This window comes from Passer domesticus, chromosome 6 (genome assembly GCF_036417665.1).
Source record: "Passer domesticus isolate bPasDom1 chromosome 6, bPasDom1.hap1, whole genome shotgun sequence".
Taxonomy (NCBI): domain Eukaryota; kingdom Metazoa; phylum Chordata; class Aves; order Passeriformes; family Passeridae; genus Passer; species Passer domesticus.
In genome coordinates this window covers 51,367,698-51,389,905 of record NC_087479.1, presented here as the reverse complement: position 1 = coordinate 51,389,905, position 22,208 = coordinate 51,367,698, and the positions used below count along the sequence as shown (strand labels likewise).

Here is a 22,208-nt window from a genome sequence, read left to right as displayed (position 1 = left end):
CGTTTCTCATGTATGTAACCAGAAAGTTTCTGTTTCCTTCAATGAGAGCCAGACCAGCCCCTGTTGAGGGGGCTAGCAGAGCTGTCTCCCAGAATTCTTGAGAGAAATTTTGCACTTTATTCCATTTTCTCAAGAGGTAATTACATTTTGTACCACTTGGATTACTTTCTCCAGCACTTAGATTGTGTGATGGCTGATGCCAACAAAGCAGCTGTACATGGACAGTAGGAAAATGTGTGTCAGGCAAAAGGGACTGACCAAGAAACAAAATGAACATTCAAAGTCTCTGGCTTATTTAATGTTCCACAGTCTCAGAGAAAACAACGTAATAGTGACATTTTTAATGTGCAGTAAACTCCAATGGCATTTTTAATATGCCATGTCCTGAGAATGGTAGAGCTTGTATAATTTTCTCTTTCTTCCTTCCCTCCTCCCCTGCTTTCCAGTGGTATTTATTTATGTCACTCCAGGCTTTGGGCAATGCTCTACAGTGGGAAAACATAAGTTTTCCACTTTCAATTTGTGCAAAAAAATTTCTCTCCCATCCCCATGAAAGGAAATGGGATGCAAAGACAACCATGCTGCTTGGTAATTCCCTTCTGGATTGCTTATTGGCACAATATTGCAGTAAACTGCAACATCTTCCCAACTTGACTTTTTGCTCCTTGCAAGAGGATTTAGATTCCCTCTTTTTAGATTTTAAATGAGATAGATTAGGGGGAAGTTACTAATTGGTTACTACCTAGAAAAATACTCCATCCTGCTTTACAGCTGTCCTGCTGTTAACAGTGGAGCGATGGCCTGGGAATCTGAAACCCCCAGTGTGAGCAAAGACTGGTGGCAGCAAAGGTCCCAGTGTGGGAAGAACAAGGAGTTAACTCTCCTCTGGAGCACCTGCTCTGTGACCACTTTTGTTCTGGATTCATGCTAACAAATTGTCCTGCACGAAATGGATTGGATAACTCTGTGGATACAAAGCATAACTTCACACTTGGAAATGTTTGGCTTTTTTTTTCTTGCAACCACCTGAAAAAGCTTGGGCAGGTAGCTGATGTGTCAAAGCAATGACTTTTTCCCTCAAATCCCATTTTCTTGAAAAGACAAATCCTCATTTTGGAGGGCACTTTGCATGTCTCTTTCTCCAGGGGCTTTAATGTGCCTCACCTACACACAAGTATTACAGCAGCAAAAAATAAGGGCTTTGTTAATACCACATTCCTCTTTAATCAAGTGTTCTCTGCTTTCTTTTAAATTAAGTACTTCAAAGCTACTCTCTGAGAGAGGGAGAGCTCTCCTAACAGTGTTCTCTGCTCAGCAGCTCTCAGCTCCATGGGATGCAGCCTTGATCTCTGCATGAGCCAGGGCTCTGCTCTGCAGATTAACTGTGGGACCCCACACTGTCACTCAGGTGTTCCCAAAAGGGGGGGACTGGTTCTGAAAATGCAGCTCTTGCTGAACTAAAATCTGGCCAATTACGTAATTTTTGGAGATTTTTGCCAAATTTGGATGTAAACCAAAAAGAAAGCCTCCTGTATAGTCAGAATGAACCTGCACTTACTTCTTCTTTGATATGTCCTAATGAGTTGTTTAATTATCAGACATTGAAAATCTAAATTGCTTTATGTGACTGAAAAATCCACTGGCTTTAAAAAAAGAACCTCTGAGGGCACATCATCTTTCATGGTGTGCATCTCTGTGGAGCTGTGAACACGTTCAGTGTCAGTGATGGATCCATGCTGGGAAGGTAAAGCAGCGCAAACCAGGAGAGGATGTTGCACACTAAAGCTGAAGGGGATGTGGCCAGACAAGAGTTTAGCAATGAAGATGTTGCCCACTCAGTTTTCTGTCAAATACAAGAAGGAGGGACCAGAAAAGGAACACAGATGATGACACAAAATTGGGCAAATCTGCTCCATGAACTGTACTCATTGACATTGCAGTGAGGCAAACCATGGCTCCGTGAATCAAAGTCAGGGAAAACAATTCCAGAAACAGGGTTGTAACCTTTAGTTCATCACAAAAAAAATCTCCTCCTAGGAATCATCAATAGCACAAAGGCATTGCTGCCTGTGCTCTCCATAACTCACCTTCAGTAGTCACTGGACCTGTCCCAAAATTAAGTGCGTCACTGGTGCCCCATTGATAAGGAACTGCAGCACTGCTTTTGCCAGACAGGTGAAGACATACTGGGATTCCTTTCTGAGAGTTTTACAAGCTTGGCTGTTCTCCTGCTGCCCAGTAGAAAGCACCACATAAAACCTGAAGTGTGAATTGTTACTTGTAAAAGAAGTCTTGGGTTTGGGTTTAGCTCCTGTGCATGGGCCAAAACTGGCACCATACTGAGTGATGTGAAGGTTAAACATCTTCACTCTTGGAGCTGTAAGCACAGTGGAAAGATTTTGGAAAGGACAATAACTGATAATTGGCCTGATGTGATGTGGAAAATATGCATTTCCTCCTCGGTCTCAGTGCCCCCCTCTCCCTGCCAGTGTTATCACTTGTTTGCATTCCATGAGATATCACTAAGGTCACTTGCAGCAAATATGTCAGCATTCAAATTAGGGAAGCCACTGTGGTTGGACTCTGCCCTTCTCCCCTGGCACAAGCAAAGTTTGGTTCTCACTTCTGCATCAGGCTGCTGCCTGCCAGGTGGGGGGAGTGTGGCTGGACCTGGAGGCTGAGGGCACAGGGTGCCAGGGCAGCGCTGCCAGCTTGGCAGAGCAATCACCCACCCTGGGAAGTGTTCTCTTGTTGAGCAAGCTTCTGCTTTGTCCAGTTCCTGTGCAGAGTGAGGGGTTTTCACCTCCTTCTGGACTGAGCTGTTACCTCACTGCTGGTAATGCGTGTGAATATTTGTTAAGTCTGGGTGAGAGATGTTGCGGCCCATAACAGACAGGGGAGATCTGCTGTTTGTGCTTTGGGGAGCTCCTTGCCCTGTGCCAGAGGCTGGCTGTAGCAATAATTCTTGCAGTGTGTATGATGCTTGAGTTGTGAAATGTTCAGAACTGGCTGCTGAATTTGAGATGGGCCAAATGGACCTGCCTCACCATGATCCCCACATGAATTGTACGTGTTCCCAACCATCATCACATTTACACTGGAGAATTCCTAATTTTATTCAAACACGAGGAGCAGAGCCTCCCATTGGCAGGTGTCCTGTGCCATCAAGAGAAAAAGCAATTTGAAATATGCACAGATTTGTCTGTGTTTCCTGAAAAGAAGGATATTGGGTACTGAGCAAAGATACAATATTAGCTGCATACTTTAGGCCAACTACTAAAGACCTCAGGTGGTGACTCTTAGTTCTCCTCTTATTAAGTGTTTGTTGTGTAAAATAAATCACAATTCAAAATATTACTCTGGCTTTTACAGCACAAACTCATGCAATTTTTCATGTAATATGAACCCATTATTTTGATGTTAAACATCTTATTGATTAGTGTAGTGAAATTAGATTTATTAACAGGAAATTCAGCAACTTCTGAACTCTCTTTTAGGTCACACATGCAACCTTCCTGCAGACACCCAGATTTTTACAGATTCACGTGAAGGTCAGGTGAGGAGAAGTGCTTGGCAGCAGCAGGGGAGTCCTTCTCCCTGTGTACCCCTACACAGAGTTGGACCCTTTACAGAAGAATTCTGCCACAGGGAATTCTCAGTCCAGGACGTTAAAATCTAATTATTTGACTTTAAAAATAAATTATATTCTTAAAATTAAAAAATGTATTAATAATATGTTAACATGAAACTGCAATATTTATTAGCTTCAAAAATTACAGTCTCTAGTTCCAAACCACCTTAGAAAGGCGTGAAGGAACCTCTGTAGTTTGCCCAGCCCCTGAAGGGCTTCTAGAAAAGTAAAAAATTATTCAAATTTTCAAAGCTTCAACATGCCTTGCTGATGAGAGGCTGCCTTTGCAGCAGCCTCTCCCACAGCAGTGAGGGAATTGTGGCTCAGAAGGTGTTATCATGTCTTGAGGGCTGGTCTGATTAAAACAGAAGTGGGAAAATAAAGGTCTTTGAGGTTTCATTTCAGCAAAGTATTTCAGCACAGTGAAAGTAAATTAAAGCTGAAGCTTCTGCTGAAATAATGTGTTGAATCAAAGCCTAAAACAGTAATTTGCCTGTCCCCTCATGGTTTAATTGGTGAGGTGAGGCATGACCTGATTGTAACTCCTGCTGCTCTGTAGTCATTGTAAATAATTATTTTATTAGTGCCCAGATAATTTACTGGATTAGAATTAATTTGGGTCAAACAAAAATATGTTAAACCCAAATTCTGGTGTTTGTATTGGTCATAATCTTTTTCCTCTCAGGGACAGGTAAATGTATTTGTTGTGGAAGACATTTTCAGTCTGAGAATTATTCCTGCTAAAACTGTGGGTTTGTGTCTGTCTGCTTAGCAGCACTGGCTGAAGTGTAGAGCACTGGTTATATTTGATTTCCATCTGTGCCACCAGTGGGCTTTGAGCTTCTGTCACCTTCAGCTGTCCTGGTGTGTGACCTTCCCTCCTGCAGCTGCTGCCCCTCTCAGCATCTCTGGTACCAACAGGGGAGGGGCAATTGGCATCAGACAGCCTCACCTCCTTCCCTCTGCCTATAGCAACAGGGAGGACAAGTTTCACCTTGGGACCTCATAATTTGGCTGCATGTGTGTGACAGCTTTAGTCATGCTCATATTAAATGGTTTTCCCATTGTTCAGCCCAGCCACTCACTGTCTTGTCCCTTAATTTTACATCCTGGCCCCTTTGCCCTCAGTTTCCTTTTCACCTGCTCATCAGGCTTGTTTTGTCTCACTCCCCTCCCAGTTCTACCTCCCAGATCTTAATTTTACCTCTTTGCATTTTGTTCAGCCTCTTCCCTGTCTTCCTCTCCTTTTCTGCTTTTCCGTCCCCTCAGGTTCCCTGCAGGAAGAAGATGATCTCTTTCTCCCAGAGGAGCTTTCATTTCTCAGTGTAGCCCAAGGCTACAGAAGGAGGTCTTGCTTAGTGCTAACGATTTATTCTGAAGAAATTAGCAGCTAAATAAGGCTGTTTTTAGTGCACAAAAATATTTATTTTAATAAATAAAATATTAAAATATTTATTTAAAAGTAAATAAAATATTTATTTTAAATAAACAAATGCACAAAAGATATTATTTTAAGATGGCTTCTGACATAGCCAAAACAGAGTGAATTTAGACATCACTAGGTAGGAGTCCTTGGTACACAGGGCACTACCTCCTTCACAAAAAAGTGTAGCAAAGATGTTTAATAGAGCATGTTTATATTAATGTAATTTGTTAATATTTTCTCAAAATAATGTATAATTTCTTTTGGTTTTGGAAACAAGCTGATCTGATGTCAAGCAAGGGGGAATTGGATCAGTTATCTCCTGGGGTTTCTTCCTACCTGAATTATTTTGATTTGTAACTTTGAATTGGAAACCAAAATGGTTATCCAGAGATACACATACAAGCTCAAAAACATCACTGAAAACAAGTCAAATTTTGAATCTATATCATGTGAAAATAATGCATTACAAATGCAAGCAATCCTACAAATAGGGAGGTATCCCACAGCCACCAGGAATTGCAGGTGTTAGTTCTTGTTAAAAAAGGGTTAGTTCTTGTTAAAAAAGCGGAAAAACATGCACTTTCTTTGATTTGAGTCAAAAGACAGGAATTGAAGATTTTTTTTTTCCCTATTAAACATCCTAGCAGTGGTAACAGAGAAATAGCAATGATTTTGTACAGGAAGAATTTCTATTTATCATGTCTGATAGTTTTTTACTGGCTGGAAAACTGGAGATGTCCTGCACCATTACAGCAGATGAACTCTTGGATTCTTATTTTATTCCTCTCTGCCCTTTTTGGTGAGTAGTTGGTGCTATGTGGGTTAACAAAAAACATATCCTCACAGCACAGAACCCGGAATGAAGGACAAACCATTGATGTGGGGGCTCAGGGGCCTGAGGAGCAGAGCACCTGGGGATCAGGGGGAGTCCTGGAGCTGAGCACCCACGCTCTGGAGCAGGGAGAAAGCAGTAACATGTCCCATTGTCAGGCAGCTTTTCCAGGGCCAGGGATCCTCAAGGGCTCACTTCAAAAGGTGATCTGCAGGAATGCTGCAGGAGCTCACTGAGACAGCTGGAGTTTGGAGACTGTCACTTCTGACACTTAGAAGTTTTCATTTATGTCTTGTCCCTGATGCTATTACTTATTCTTATCAACCTGATTAATAATGCAGCTCTTATTTATTCTTATGCACCCACAGAAACCTTTATTTTGTCAGAGCCTTAGAGTGCACTGTATCTGGCACAGCACAGTACTGCTCTGAATTACTGCCAGCACAGCAACTGCAGTGCTGCCTGCACCCCATCTCCACCCAGAGTGTATCAGGCTGCCACGGTTTTTACTTCCACTTGCCCTTGACTTGATGCTTTTCAGTTTTCTCAGTCCTTTCCACCCCTGCAGCCTGTATGTGCTGGAGGAAGGATGGGCTGAGCCCTTGGCCTGTAGCCTCTCCCCAGAGTCCTTTACAGTCCTCTGCAAACCTCTCAGACTATTTTATCTTGCAGAGATGTCACACACCTCTGTCTCTGTCAGAGGTTGGAGTTAATCCAGGATCAGGAGAGGCATGGAAGGGTCTAGGAGGGAAGTGTCAGGGATCTGTTTTTGCTACACAGTTCATTGGTGGCCCAAGGGTATGAGCTGTCCCAGAAAAGCAGGGCCATGGCCTGTGATGAGGAGACATCTGGGTGTGTAATACCCATGTGAGACAAGGGATTACACCTGGGAAGGACAGAGCCTCCAGACTCCAGCCTCAAGTGGGAGGAAGCTCTCCCGAGCAGACAAGGGATGTGTGTCAGGGAGGGAACTCAGTCTCAAAGTGCTTGTGGGCTGGAGCATGGATGTGTCAACAGGGCAGATGAAAGACTTCAGCAAATGTGGACAGAGCAACATCATTTAATCAGCAGGGAGAAATGAGGAACATAAAAAGGTTGTGGAAAAGTAAACAGTGGAAACACTTTTTTGTGAATTTACATTTTTGGCTTTGTTTCTCAACGTGAGGAAGCAGGGAGCCCAGATTAGGTGAGCTGGTCCCAGTCCAGGGCACGGTCCAGAGCACTGGCACAGCACAGAGCTGGCACCAGCCTCGGGTGACAGTGCTGCTGGGTGGCTTGGCCCTGCATGTGAGGCAGGGCCATCTCCTGGCTGAGGAAGCTTGTCTGTCCCTCATGGGAAGTGGAGGAAGGAAGGGGATATTCTCACCTTCTCCTTCAATGCAAATGCCAAACTGACTGTGGAGGTGCATGTCAATAGTGAGGGGGGATCAGGGAGCCAAACCAACAAGTGGCTGTCTGTGCTAGAGGCTTAATCCTGGATTTGGGAGATGCTCAGTGTGCAAAGCTCCCTTGGGCCTGCGAGAAGTTCTAGGTGTGGAGGGACAAGCAGGAAGGAATATGACTGTTGGCTGTTGTTAGAAAGAAAAGAGACTTATCAAGGGTATTTGTGGAATATTTCCATTGTGAGTAGAAGGTGTAACAGAGTATGACTTTAGCAGTTTGAGAGAGCTGGGGACTTGCAGGGTACAACAAGCCATAGTCCTTGAAATGAGCACAGCCAGCACTGACATCCCAGCCAGGCCAGTGTCCATCCCCTGCCCAACAGCTTGTCCTTCTCAGAGTGTGCTAATTGTGCTCTGATAAGATATGGATATCGCCTAAGTCTGGGGCTGTTGGTTGGCCAGCCCAGAAATTGCTACCAGACATTCTCCCTATCTAAAGGACAGAAAAGGTTCTTGTTAAGTCACAGTGATTTGCTTTTTGATGTAGACTTAAACTGTGCTCATAAACGGTCTCCAAAATTCAGCTGAGTTACAGTTGTGTCTGAAATTCTGGTGCCTCAGCTCTTAGTCTGAGCTTGCATCTCCCCAGCCAACAACACAACAAGGAAAAGGTTCTGTGTGCTATCATGAGAAAATTATTTGGGAAACAAAATAGCCCAGAGTAACATAAATCAACTTTGAGTGGGAAAGAAGCAATGTCATATTTTGCCTGTAACATGATAAAGGATCTCTTCAAGAGAAATTTGTCATAAAGAATGTCTCAATATACTTGTATAATCTTGTATTACTACCTTCACAGGGAAAAGATCAAACACTGAAGGTTTTTTTAATCTAGTGAATAAAAAGGCATGGAGAGAACCAAAATGTTGGCAAATTCCAAATAATTCTTTTACAAGATGACAACCATGGAAATAAAGAAGTGTTTTCCAGTACAACAACAGCTAGAACATTATGCAGCATTCCTGTAAAACTGCACAGACCAAATGAAAAAGCCCAATCTCGAAACCAGCTCTCTGGAAGTGCCCTAGAGTATTAAAAGTAAAAATATTTTGAAAATCTAACTTTGACTATTCTGTTGCTTTACTTTGTGTGCTTCACACACCTTAAAGAAAATAAACCATCTGACCTTACTGCTTAATTCTCATAAACAAGAACAGTTGGATAATGTGTGGGTTGCACATTTTGAAAAGAAAAACTAGAGCACTTGGTTTCCCAGGGTAGGCCTTTCTTTTTTTACTTTAGTAAGCATTCTTCTCATCAAAAATATCCCTTTAAAAGGTTCTGAACTCTATTTTGGAGATTCAGGCTGAGGGTTCCTTTACACCTATCACCTCTGAATTTTACCTTACAAACCATGAAATTTCACTCAAGTGGAAGGTGTGTATCCATTCTAAATATGAATCTTTCCAGATAGGGCAGAGACACAGGCACTTTGTACAAGCAGGAGTTTGGTGACAGCTGTAGGAGTCCTGCAGAGGGGTGTCCAGGAGGGATGGCAGCAGGACGTTCTGGGGGCTGGAAGCTTGGAGGGGATGTTTGATGGGGATGAGATGTTCCACAAGGAAGGATTTTCTGAGGCTGAATTTGAAGAGCTGTGTGCAGAATGCTGAAGTGCAGAGGCCGAGGTGCTGACAGGGCAGTGGTGTGACTGTCGTGGGGTGCTGGCAGGGCACAGCTGGGTGCTGCTACAGGACCCCCAGCACTGCTGCTTCCTGGGCTCTGCCTTGCCCCAGCTGGCTCCTGGAAAGCTCAGGAAGAGATTGCAGTGTCCTGGGCTGGAGGCTGAAGCCTCCCCAGCGTGGGAACAGCACGCACAAGAGGCTGCAGGGGCTGATTTACGTCACAGCACTGCGTGTAACACAACATGTTACAAAAGGGCATTTTACAGAAAGGAAACAAATACTCACTGAACAGCAGAAGAATGTTTGTCTAACTGCTTTTAGCTTAACATGGCTCTTTTTTTAGTTGCTCAGCGAAGATGACTGAATTTGTAGTAGGTGAAAATGCCAACGAGTCATTGAAGAGATCTTGAGGAAGTGCTGGGGGTCTGCACCAGATGCTTGAGACCGAAATATGAGGCAATGGCAGCACCGTTGCTTGTTATACGTAAAAATATAAATTAGAGAAATACATAAATTTTCAAGAACCTTGTGTCAGGCAACATTTGTTATAAACCCATGCTGGGATTGTCAGATCTTAAAGGAAGTGTCAATTAAAACAAGCCAGCAGACTATTTGCAGTAAAACACAGGGATTTGCTATTCCCCAACTTCTTTCCCTTTTTGACAACTTTGTCAAACAACTTTCCCCCTTTGACAACTCTTTGTCCCCTAATTCTCATTTTTCTCATGCAGCAAACTTTGAAGGTAAATCACTGTTGGGAACAAACAGGTGAAACCTTTCCTCTGGCCTTGGAACAATTCACAACTGAAGTAAAAATGCTCAGGAAGGTTATTCTGGTGGAGGTCTGATGCCACCTAAAGTCTCCACCAAGTCTTGCAGTAGAAGAAATGAGCACCTCTCCCCAGCATTTTAAAGCAGTAACAGCTCTGCAGTTATTATTTACAGTTCTTTGTGGCTACATTAAGCACAGCAGAAGTTTGCAATGTGAGAAAATTAGTTCAGTTGTGTTGGATCCAAATTTCTGTCATCTTAGCCTGCAAGTGGCAGACGTTGTAGCTGTGATATGAAGAGCTAGTATTTATTCCCCTGATGTTAAAACTCACTTGGTAATGATGTTCCTCAATTTTTAACATTTGGAAACAATGTGACTGCAAAAGGGAATCGGATTCGGTAGATGGAAGGACAACGTATGCATGACATTTTCCATGACAGTATCAAGCCTTAAAGTTTAGGAGCTACCAACCTGTATTTTAGTGTACTCTGCTGAGCAGGATCAATACCTTTATCACTGAAGTTGGGTAATAAGTCCTTTAAAATGTATGATAATAAAAAGATGCTATTGTCAAAAAATACGCAATATTTGAAAAATGTGTTGCTTTTACCAGCTTTCCTTTGGAACAGGTATTGATTGTTGGGGTTTTTTTATATCTGATTTGGTAGAGTTTTTCTTGAGGATTTTTTTCCAATTTTATTTTACTTTTCATTTTCCTTTGTTCCTGTAGTTAAGAACATTACTATTATGCTTTTTTACTACTGATATGATCGTAACAGCCAAGATCTGAAGCTGCTTTTGGGTTTTAAGCATTGTTCAAAGTGGCTCCTTTTGAGTGCTTTTGGGAACATTGAATCTTGACTTCTAGATCAAACCATCTGCTATGAAACAAACAGATTCTAGTTTGAAACAGACAGGTTCTAGTTTTGTACCTTTGGTTTGGGGTCTGCTGTGACCTGCCACACTGCACAGCACAGAGAGGGCAGGGACTGGAAGGGGACCGAGGCCTGTCTGAAGTCACAAGTGCCAGAGAGGCAGCACCTTGGGCACTTGTATTTCAACAGGCTGAGTTTCTCAGCGGGTAGGAGGTGTTGTGAACCAAGAAAAGCCTTTGCTAACCTGGCTGTTCCTCTCTCCCCAGCACCCTGTCGAGCTGCTCCCACGCTGTAGTGGCCCTGCTGTACCCCTTCTCCTGGCAGCACACCTTCATTCCTGTCCTGCCCTCGTCCATGATCGACATCGTGTGCTGCCCTACCCCCTTCCTGGTGGGACTGCTCTCCAGCTCCCTGCCCAAACTCAAGGACCTGCCCGTAGAGGAGGTAGGAGCTGGCACCACAGTTGTTTGCCTGGAGTAAAGCTGGCCTCTCCTAGGAGAGAGCTGCCACTGGGACATAAATCCTCACGTTTAATTTTTAATCTGCCTCTTTGTTTCTTCTCTGCCTGGTTCTCATTGGCAACTGCCTCTTGGCAAAGCTGCAGCAGTAGGTTTATTCTTCTCTTTTATTCTGCCCCTCTTCCATACCTGGCACCTTGTCAGAGACCAGTGAATGTTTACCTGGTCACCAGTAAGGAGGGTGTAAATATGCTGATTTGTTCTGGAACAAGAGGAAGCCATCTGCCATGACATCTCTTAATCCTTATGGAAGTGGTGCATGAAGCCATAGCCCACACAGGAGACAAAACCTTTAAGAATTTTAACTTCTAAGACTTTGTTGATACTATATTGGAAATCAAATGAAAGTTGCACTTCATCAGCTCTTCCAGTAAAAAACCACAAAAATACTCAAGGACACACTCTTTTCTCTCTTGCTCCTGTTAGTTTCCTGTCATTTTCCTAAGGAATTTTCTCGTGCTCATTTCCAAGGCCTTGTGTGCCTCTGGCCCATGTAATTCTCTGCTCTGTTTTCTTTCTGCTTTCCTAACGTTGCTGTTCCACATCTTCCCAGCTCCATCTCTCAGCTTTGCTGCTTTTTTATCATGAATATTTCACACCCATGCCCTTTGGAATCCCTGCTGCCTCCACATTGTTTTCTTTAAACCCCTTGAAACACTTTTCAACTGCACGTTAACAAAAATTATTAGTTATAACTTGCATAGATTTAAGAAAAAAAAATCCCTTTTAGCTTTTTAAAATATATTAATCTAGTATGAGATCTGTTGTATCTATGTTAAATTAGACTTGTAGCTCTAAAGCAAACCTTCACATTGTTTCATAAAGCACACAACCTCTTGTTTCACAGTAGGAATTTGATTCATGTTGAGGCTTGTTCAGCAGATGATCTTTTGCTATTAAAAAGCAACGAACAAATGAATGTTTTCTGTATCTTCAGATACATTTCACTGCAGTGTTTTCTTTTTTGTAGGCTTTGATGGTTAACCTGGGCTCTGATCGATTCATCAGACAGGTAAAGTACAGCTCAGAATGCTGCCATGCAGTCTAGCAAGCTGTTTACTCCTATGGTATGATTGGGTTTCTTTGATCAGAGGGATTTGGCAGGAATTGTGTGTGCAAAGGGAAAACGATGAGGGGAAAAATAAAGTTCTCATTTTCTGTTCCACCTGCAAGTAAGAACTACTCTGGTGTGCAGAAGGGATTGAGGCTGTGACTGTCAGAAGGAATCAAGAACTGTATCCACAGTGGAAAGCAAGCATCCAAAGATAATAATATCACCTTAGCAAGAACACTCAACACTGTTGGAGGTGAAAAGGACAAAAATAGCAAAGAAAATTCCTGAGCGAGAGCACAAAGGTGGAGAATAGTTTAATGTGACAGGAAAAGCAGAAACCTTGTAAACAAGGAGATGAGAGATCTCCATCTCCTGACAGTCATGTGGCACTAAATAATTTCAAACCAACAGACTGCAGGTAGCATGGGGAAACTTTTGTGTTTGATTCCCTGGCTGGTGAACAGTGGCTGCAGAACTGAGGCTCCTGTGCTTACCTGGCTTCTGCTGAACAAGAATAACATAAAATGAAGAGAGCAACAGGGGCAAGACCCAGAAAACAAGGCAGAGTGGAAAACAGTAAAGCAACTGTCAAGGACCAAAGGAGCTGCCTACAACCAACTACAGCAGCTGTGTGTACACCTAGGAAGGCTTCACATGATGTGTGTTTAGTTAAACACAACTATGTGGACTCTTTGTCATGCAAAGAGCTGATTCCACACTTCTGTGTTTACCTGCTCTTTGGATTATTATTCCTGACTTTAATCTTATTAAGAGTGACAAGAAATTTTTATAAGTATTTGTTAGTTGCACATACATTCTCATTCTTTTATTTATGTAGCCATGACAGTAGCAGATGCAAATATTTTTCATCTGAATTCTAAACCTTCTAAATGTGCTTGCTGTAGTTCCTGAATAGAATATTGTGGTTTAAAGATTTTTTTTCCCTCTATCAGATGGATGATGAAGACACACTATTGCCTAGAAAATTGCAAGCTGCTCTGGAGCAGGCTCTAGAGAGAAAGAATGAACTGATAAATCAGGATTCAGACAGTGATTCAGATGATGGTAAGTTCGTTTGGAAACAGGGACTTGTGTCATGAACAAATGTAGGTAGAACTGTGATTTTCCATGCAGGAGAAACAAAGATGGGACTTGAGGTCTCAAATGCCTTTGGTGACATCAAAGGTTGTCTCTGAGCACACAGAGAGAATGAGACTGACGGCATCAACCCACAGTGATGCCTCACCTGTGATTTATTTTAATTTCTTTGTAAATGACAAGGAGTCCCATGGGTCCCTCTGAACCTTTGCTCAAACAGAAGTTTGCAGTTAACTTGGCCCTAACTCAATCCAGATAATTCTCCAGGTTTAGGGGTGTGTCTGAGTTTGGAGTTGCTCTTGGCACTCGCTATTTTCAGGGAGAGAAGCAGGTACCACCAGAAAAGAATTTTAGTCCAAGACGGGTTGGGTTGTCTCTGGAGGTTCACATTTCTCTTCAGCAGTGATAAAAACAGCCCAGGGTGAATTGAGATGCCTGTGGTTAAAAAGGTATGAAACAGGCCCCTATTCAGTTTTTGAAATTTATTTCTAGTCATATGTGTTACATATATGACTATTTAAACATCTCAGAAATGATGAAAACTGAAATTCTACAACAGACCCTTTTTAATCAGTTTTTGGTACAGACTTTTTCTCAAGGAGAAATAGTTTTATGCTGAGTCATTCAGAAGTTTCTGAAGAAAGCTTGCTCAAGAGTGAAAATAGGAGGTTTGATTTTGATGAAACACCCATCAAATGTTTAATTTGCTGAGGATTTGTAATTCTCGCTGACTCTTGGTCACGGAACACCAATTCTGCAGGCTGGCACCGTGGTTATGGCGCTGTCAGCCTCTCCATGTGCATCCAGGTGTGCGGGGAGCCGCTGCCACTCCTGCCAGTTGTTAGCGCGGCATCGGGGAAGCGGGAGATGCACAGCCTGGCCCTGCGGGGATAATGCTGACAGCTCTGGTAGCAGCTGATTTTGGTGTCTTATTGCTGCCTTATTTTGCAGAATGTAACACCCTGAATGGATTAGTGTCTGAGGTTTTTATCCGATTCTTTGTGGAGACAGTTGGCCATTATTCCCTGTTCCTAACCCAGAATGAAAAAGGAGAGCGTGCCTTCCAAAGGGAGGCTTTCCGTAAATCGGTGGCCTCCAAGAGTATCCGCCGCTTCTTGGAGGTTTTCATGGAATCCCAAATGTTCGCTGGCTTCATCCAGGACAGAGAGCTGAGGAAATGCAGGGCTAAAGGTACGGCTGGGTGTCTCCCGTGCTCCGCTCGGGTCCCTCCATGCCCGGCGCTCCCGGGAAAGCGGAAATCCCGGCAGTCCCGCCCGGTTCGCCGGAAGGGCGCTGTGAGCGGCGGGACGCGGCTCGTCCCATCCCTGTGTCCGTGTGCCGCAGGGCTCTTCGAGCAGAGGGTGGAACAGTATTTGGAAGAGCTCCCGGACACGGAACAAAGCGGAGTAAACAAGTTCCTGCGAGGCCTCGGTGAGGAAAACCTTTACAAGTATTTCTGAAATGAATTTTCATGGTGATGGTGGGTTTTGGTTATAGTGTTTTTCCTTTTTTTTTTTTTTTTTTTTTCATTTGAAAAAGCCTTACCCGAGGTGAAATGAGGTAATGCGGCGGTTTCAGCGTGATAGGAATTACAAAAAAGAAAACAATGAAAATATAGTTCATTGAAAGTGATAAAACCAGATTTAGTGACGGTCCTTGTTAACACTTTCATTTTGACTTGGGGATGGGGGAACCAGGGCATAATCGAGGAGTGCAACAGGAAGGGGTTGGAGCAGTCGGTGTTGTGTAACTCAGCTCTCCCTGCTGGTGCTGGTTACAAGTTAGACCCATTTGCTGTCACTTCGGATTGACTTCTGCTCTCTGCTGGAGACTGACGGTGTGCTTCCTTTAGGTAACAAAATGAAGTTCCTTCACAAGAAGAACTAGCTCCTTCCTGCTGAAACACCAACCCCAGACCTATTTATGGCACTGCGCTGGAGTGCGGAGCGGGAGGAGAGCGGAGCCAGCTGGGGCAGCCCCAGGATGACCCGTGGGTGCTGTGTCAGCGTGCCTCGAGATGGCTCCTCCGTGGTTTTGGGCAGAGTTTGTACATAATGTGCTGTAAGCTTTTGTAACTGATTTTGTAATGAGCGAGAAAACTGTGGTAAATATTTGTATATTCCTGAGAATACCAGGTGCTTGTTTTTTTTTTCTTTAGTATGAGTTGAGTTATGCTTGGTGCAGAAACGAGTAGGTGATTTTGTGCAGCTGACTGTCTCAGCAGAACCACTGACTTCCAGGGATGTTTGATGCCTGAACGCTGCGGGGTGAATGAGCTCGGGTAGTGGGAGAGGTTGTACACACGGGGCTGCTCTCGTGCGCACAGGCGCTCGTCTGTCTGTCTGTCTGTCTGTTTCCTTCGAGCTGATTCTCAAGGAGAAATAACACAGTAACTTGATAATGAGGTACTTGGTTCGCATTACAGAACCTCTGGTTTGAAGTCTGGTCAGTAAACCCCTTCTAACCCACTGTGCACTAGGATGCTAAGCCTGGGGGATCGCAGCTCTCTGCCACGCAAGCTGCAGCGAGTAGGTACAGTGCAGCCTGTCCTAATGTATGTATGGATGGATCCCAATAAACTCTGTAAATAGACCTGTTTGTTCATGTTCATTGCAAACCTCTGCACTTCCTCATGTGGAGCAGGTACAGACGCAGCAACTCACCTGTGATTTTTAAATGACTTTGTAATTAAAATGTAAAGTGGTTATCATGAACCTGTCTTTTGGTAGGTTTGCTATTTCACGTCACGTAGGTTGGGGTTTCTTCAGTGTTTTTCACCAGGGCTAAGACAAGGCATTTTATACCCCTTTTAAAAAATTTTATCCCAACAGAAGCATCTGTTAAAACATTTTTATTTTTTTCAGGGGTTAGCAGCAAATGATTTTATTGTTGTATCACAGATACTGCTCTTGGCTTTGTGCTGTGCATGGTGCCCAAGTCACATTCGTCCTTGATCTGGAAATAGAACTCCTGTTGAGGTTCTGTAAGTTTTCCCATAGTCTGAAGAAGAAAATTTAAAAACAAATAAAATGCTTCAATTATGTTGCAAGTCTGACAGACAATGAAAATGAGCTGAAGCCTGTTACCTTTAGAGGAAACCCACCACGCTCTGGTTTTCGTCATTCTCAGTGTGAGTGCCGTAGTTAGACGGGCTTTGAGGCTTGCGCAGTTCCTGACCTGACAGTGGTTCTGGTTTGCTATCAGCCTCATAGAGCAAATTCCAGGGGCTGTGCACTGAAAAGGTGAAGTCGTTTCCTTCTTCAGTTACCTCCCTCACACTCCAAAATACACAAAAGCTTCTTAAGTGCAGGCGAAATGTCTGTGGAATACCAGGTGCTTTTGCTGCGGAGGAAGTGTCGCCACGACTTCCATTAGTTCTGCTCTGCGATACGCTCCAAGCTCCAGAATGACTGCTAGATGTAATTCTTGAGAGTGGAAGGAGTAACGTCACTTGTACAGGTGGCTTCTGGCCTTTTTATAAACAGCAGCTGCTAGTGAATGTGGGGGGAAATACGTAATTCCTCTTCAGAAAACGATGGATAAAACGGGATCGGGACATGCTGTGGAGGTACTGCAAAGGCGAGACAAAGCCACGGAATGCCAGTGTACAAGAATGTTGTGCTGTAAAACCCATCTCCTGTGCCAAAGCTGTTTTGCTCCATTTGCACTTTAAAAATTAAAGGAGAAAGCTTTTAAACATTGTGTTATCTGTCAGCGTGTTCCCATTTTTGTGATGTGAGTCAGAGGGTGCCACTGGACAAGGCCAGATCATGGCCCAAAAAATCTGTGGGTGCCTTTTTGATCCTCAGACTACAGCTTGTAAACAACCCTCGTGTTACCTGGAGGTCTGTGCTTGAGGGGATCAGATGAACAAAAGCTAAGAAGTTCATTATTTTCCCTATTAAATTAGTTAAAACTAATGGCGTTCCTCAGCATGGAACATTGTAAGTGCACCATAAAATTTCTAAAGAAAAATAAATCCAGTGCTGAGGCCTGTGTTTAAAATTGGTAAAGTTTTGTTTAAAATCTTAACAGTATAAAATCCATTAAAAAAAAAACAACCTAGAAGCCAAGCTTAAGAAACAGTAACACTCCAGGAACTCACACTCCAGTGTGAAGTAATTGTGTTTAAGGACGTAGTGTGCATTTCCCACTATTATGGATGTTTAATAAGGCGACCAAACTTGCACATATTCCTAAATTCAGTTCCAAACGCCGCTTTTGCGCTCTTTGAGCGGACACGGAGCGCCGCCCGCCGCTCCCGCCTCAGCGAAGCCTCGCGAGATCTCGGCCCCGCCCCGCCCCGCGCGCCTTGGCCCGCTCTCGCGAGAGCCGCGCCCTTTCTCTCCCTCGCGCACGCCGGCAAGATGGTGGGAGCTGCGGCCGGGCCGGAGGGGATGGGTGGGGTGGGATGGGAATGGAACAGGGATCGGGACCCCGCGCCCGCCGCCCCTCGCTCCCCCGCCGGGACGGGACTGCGGAGTAGCCGAGGGTGGTGGGGAGGCGCGGCTCGGAGCCCGCGGCGGGCGGCAGCGGCGCGGGCAGGCCGGTCCGCCATGGCGCCCGGCGGCGCGGGTCCCGGGGCGGGCGCGGGGCTCTGGTGGCGCTCGCTGACGGCCGCTGTCCCCCTTCCCCGCAGCCTTCCAGGCTCAGGAAGACCCGGAAGCTGAGAGGACACGTCAGCCACGGCCACGGCCGCGTGGGTGAGTGCGGAGGCGGCCGCGGGTGCGCTGGGCTTCGGCCCCGGCGCTGAGGGGAGGCGGCCGCGCTTCCCGCATCCATGGGAAGGGGCTGCGCCTGCAGGGACTGCCGCAGCCTGCGGATATAGAGCAGGGCTGAAGGCCGCAGCACGCTGCGGTGATGGCTGATCGTGTCCTGCACGTTTCAGTCCCCCTGGGTTGATAATTTCCACACTGCTCAGCCCATCGGTACTGGGTATGTGGCGTCTTAAACTAACAGGGCAGTGCAGTCTTCCTTCCGACTCTATCCATTCCAAATGTGTCACACCACAAGATGAAACAATTAGTTTAAGTTGATACTGAAGGTATTTCTAAGTGTTGTGTGTAATATTAATGTAACAAGCTTAAAATTTTTCTTCTCAGGCAAACACAGGAAGCATCCTGGAGGACGTGGTAATGCCGGTGGTTTGCACCATCACAGGATTAACTTTGATAAATAGTAAGCAAAAGTTTTAAATATCTACAAGCAACATGCATGCTCCTGAAGTAGAAGCAACTGACTTCTCTATATGAATAAGCAAAGCTTTCTGCAATTCTGTGTGTTTTTTCTTTTAATGGAAGTGTGGCATTACAGCTGCTCATGTCCCCACTTAGCCTAAAACCAAAAACCTTCTCACTTGGCATTTTGGAGAGTTCAGTGCAGCATCAGGTAAAGCTGGCCAAATTATCTGTTACAGTGTGGTTGCTGCCTAGCAGTGCACACAGAGCAAATTCAGAATGTGTTGTTGCATCCTGTTGGCTGCCTCAGGTGCAGGGCAGGGACACTCTGATCCCCGAGACTGTAGAGTCACACCTGGGCCCTGCCCGTGGTCCTGGTGTGCTGGAGTCCTCGGACAGGAACCACTGATCTCTATTCACTGGCTGAGCCCTGCTGGCTCAGTCAGTCACCGGGTCAGTGACAGCACTGCCAGAACATTCCAGGCAGGACAGCCCTCCCTGCAGGTGGGGATTCCCTGGAAATACAGCCTCAGCCTTGGTTTGGATACTAATCAGCATGGTACCTAAATTCTACACACATTTGTATGGAAAAAAAGTGCAATGTGACATTCTGGATACTCTGATTTTGTAAGATGTTCGTTTCAGTGTGAGTTCAGAGTTCTGCCTGTTCAGGGTGAGTTAAAAGTGGGATCTAATGCGGAATGTGTTCCTCCCACAGTCACCCCGGTTACTTTGGGAAAGTGGGCATGAGGCACTATCACTTGAAGAGGAACCAGAAGTTCTGTCCCACTGTCAACCTGGACAAGCTGTGGACGCTGGTCAGCGAGCAGACCAGGCTCAACTACGCCAAGAACGAGGCCGGCCTGGCCCCGGTCATCGACGTCGTGCGCTCGGTGAGTGCTGCTGGGGCTGCTGGGCCAGCCCCGGGCTCTGAGTATTACAGAAACACTTTGAGTGTTACATTTTCCCTGTAAGAACTTTTTGTCCTGCTGGTGTGTGTGTGTGGACAGGCACTGGCTGGTTTCAGATGTTCCTGAGGGAACAAAACCATGGTGGAGCCTGTCTCACTCCACGTCACCCTCGAGACTAGAGTCACATCTCCACATGTTTGGTTGTCTTGGTGTGCTATAGTTCTCGGACAGAAACATCTGATCCATATTCACTGGCTCTGATGTCCTGTGTCTCAGCCAGCCACCGAATCAGGGACACTGCTCTGCCTCTGTTGGCCACTTAGGGCCCACTTCTCACCTCATGACATGATTGTCCTTTTAATGGAATGAATTGGCTGGATAAGGTCATGGTGATCCTGGTTCTGTTTTTAACTGGTGTGTGTTAACAGGCCTGAGTGTAGGAGCCTGCCAGCTAATTACAAACACTGAACTTCTTTTTTAAATCTTTCTAGGGCTACTACAAAGTGCTGGGCAAGGGGAAGCTGCCCAAGCAGCCTGTCATTGTGAAAGCCAAGTTCTTCAGCAGAAGAGCAGAGGAGAAGATCAAAGAAGTTGGTGGTGCCTGTGTGCTTGTGGCATAAAAGTTTTTGCTTTATTCAAATTTTTTGAATAAACAACGCATAAGATGAGCTGGTTTACAGAAGTTGTGTTGTTGTGATTTTTCTTTCCTGATTTCTCCAGACACAGTTTACACTTAATCTTACCTGCATAATATTTCATCTGTGGTTTGACTGCTCACTTTATTTTGAAATTGCCTCGCTACAGGGTTCAGTGCCTGCCATGTGCCTCACAAGTGTGAGGTACTGCCATGTACCTCACTGTTTTGTCTTTATAGGGTGGCAAAATTAAGTTCTGTATTTGTGCTGCTCTTTTGTTAGTGATCTTTTCTGCAGCTGTCTGAAAAGAGGACTTGGTGTGATTTTGATGAGGATTCTTGAACACTGAAATGACATCCAGGGGAAATTGCTGGGGATGGTGCCCTGGCCAGTGGGAATGGAACAGCAGGAGTGTGCACAAAGACACACAAAGTGACAGCAGTGCACCAGTAACTGTAAACTGACATTTGCAATCCGCCCTCCCCAGGCTGGGTGTGCAATTCCTGCTGCTCCCACCTGTGGGACACAGTTGGTGCCAGCTATCCTCAGCCTTCCTTACAGTTTGCAAAGCAGTGGCACAGCTCCGGAACTGCTCTGTGTGCAGTGCTGATGCATTGGGTTTAAAGGACAGCCTGAAATAATCCTTGCTTGCTTGTAACATCAAAGTAGGACTTCTGGTGTCTGCAAGGCTTGGCCCTGCGTGCCACAGCAGGATCTAATGGAAAAAATAACTAATAACAAATAACTAAAGCCAGTGAGCTGGTTCTCAAGTGTCAGCCCAGGGGCCTATAAACACTGTCACTTGTTTTGTGCTTGCTGCTGAAGCTGGTGCACATGACCCTCTAGTATGTGTGTGATGGGATCCTAGTTAATCAGCTTCTAACCTAGCGTTTGGCAGCAATTAAATTTAGAGGGCTTTTAGGGTGAGGTTGATGTGCATTCCATTTATAAAACAATTCATCTTAGCCAGTGGTCCTGCTGCTTGTGAATAGCTGTGACACAAATGGGCACTTCGTTCCAAAATGCAGAGGAGTTTGGGAACTGTCTCACTGGCTGCTGGGACTGCTCTTTCCTCATTTGTGATGCTGGATGTGGCTCCATCCCCCACTCTGGCCCCAGCCATCCAGCCAGTTCTTTCTCCAGTGACCAGTGCACCCTCCAGGCCATGGGCAGCCAGTTTCTCCAGGAGAATGTGTGGGAAGTGATGTCCAAGGCATTCCTGCAGTCCAGGCATACAGACAGCTCCAGTCTTCCCTCATCCCCCAAGTGGGTCACGTTGTCAGGGGAGATTGGGTTGGTTAGGCAGGACCTGCCTTCCACGAGCCCTCACTGACTGGGTCTGATGCCCTGGCTGTTGCACAAGTGTCAATTGATGGTGCTTGAGATGATCTGTGCCATGACCTTCCCCAGCACCAAGGTCAGGCCTGTCATTCCCTGGATTCTCTTTCTGCACCTTCTTGTAGCTTGTTTTATTAATCAGCCTTCTCCTCCTCCAGCTGCCTGACTACTACTCTGCATACCTGCCTCAGAACTAAATTTTAAACACATTTTTTTCACTCTTCCCCTTCCTACCAAAGAACTTCTACTCAGTTTTGCATGTTGTTCAAAAGGCATAAATTGAAATTTACAGTAACCTGCTTCTGCCCACCCAGCCCCAGATTTGGCTTGTAAGGTGACAGAGCATTTCCCAGTATGGGGCTTTGTTTGCACTGGTTCTCTGTGCATGGATGCTCTGGGCTGTGGTTTCTCTGTGTCAACATTGTGGTAGTTTCAGACCTCAACTTCCTCCTGCAGGCATTTTGTGTTTTTGTAGGTGCACCTTTGTCTTAGCAACAGGAGCTGCTAGAAATGACAAGGTGAAGTGAGCTGGGAGGCTGTGATGCTTCAGTGACATTTGCCCCTGATAGATGGTTGATGAAGATGCACTGTAAAAAGTGTAAGAGGCACTGATAAAATGGTAATTAAACCACAGGCACAGGTCATCTCCAAAGGGCCCTCTGGTTTTGGAATTGGAATCTGAAGTTTTAATGGTAGGTTTGAATTTATCTAAGTTATTTGTCAGTCAAATTGGTGGGTATCTACCTAGTTGAATGGGTCTTGGGTATGAAATAGGATGCAGACTTTAGCATAGGGTCCATTTTTCTTCTAAAATATATTAAATACTGAAGACTTCAGGATACAATGCTTAAAAAACCTGGTTGTTAATTTCTGAGAC

General features: G+C 44.9%; 2 protein-coding genes and 2 non-coding genes across 11 annotated transcripts in view; all 4 read left to right on the top strand.

Annotated features, from left to right (window-relative positions):
* Positions 1–16,972, top strand: part of DENND2B (DENN domain containing 2B) — a 158,523-nt gene extending 141,551 nt beyond the window's left edge. For all 8 annotated transcript variants that reach the window (XM_064425436.1, XM_064425434.1, XM_064425437.1 and 5 more), the window contains 6 exons: positions 10,867–11,044; positions 12,089–12,130; positions 13,126–13,237; positions 14,222–14,461; positions 14,615–14,701; positions 15,123–16,972. In XM_064425436.1, coding sequence (XP_064281506.1) covers positions 10,867–11,044; positions 12,089–12,130; positions 13,126–13,237; positions 14,222–14,461; positions 14,615–14,701; positions 15,123–15,157 — 694 coding nt within the window. In that variant the 3' untranslated portion in view covers positions 15,158–16,972. The remainder of the gene's footprint in view (positions 1–10,866; positions 11,045–12,088; positions 12,131–13,125; positions 13,238–14,221; positions 14,462–14,614; positions 14,702–15,122) is intronic.
* Positions 16,973–17,547: 575 nt separating this feature from the next.
* On the top strand, positions 17,548–20,040 carry RPL27A (ribosomal protein L27a). The gene is made up of 5 exons (XM_064425445.1): positions 17,548–17,640; positions 17,910–17,973; positions 18,373–18,448; positions 19,166–19,340; positions 19,850–20,040. The coding sequence occupies exons 1-5, from the start codon at positions 17,638–17,640 to the stop codon at positions 19,976–19,978; spliced, it is 447 nt and encodes a 148-aa protein (XP_064281515.1). The 5' UTR covers positions 17,548–17,637; the 3' UTR covers positions 19,979–20,040.
* LOC135304061 (small nucleolar RNA SNORA3/SNORA45 family) lies at positions 18,782–18,913 on the top strand. The gene has a single exon (XR_010365497.1). It is a non-coding gene; the product is annotated as a small nucleolar RNA SNORA3/SNORA45 family (small nucleolar RNA).
* On the top strand, positions 19,527–19,658 carry LOC135304062 (small nucleolar RNA SNORA3/SNORA45 family). The gene has a single exon (XR_010365498.1). It is a non-coding gene; the product is annotated as a small nucleolar RNA SNORA3/SNORA45 family (small nucleolar RNA).
* Positions 20,041–22,208: the final 2,168 nt, after the last annotated feature.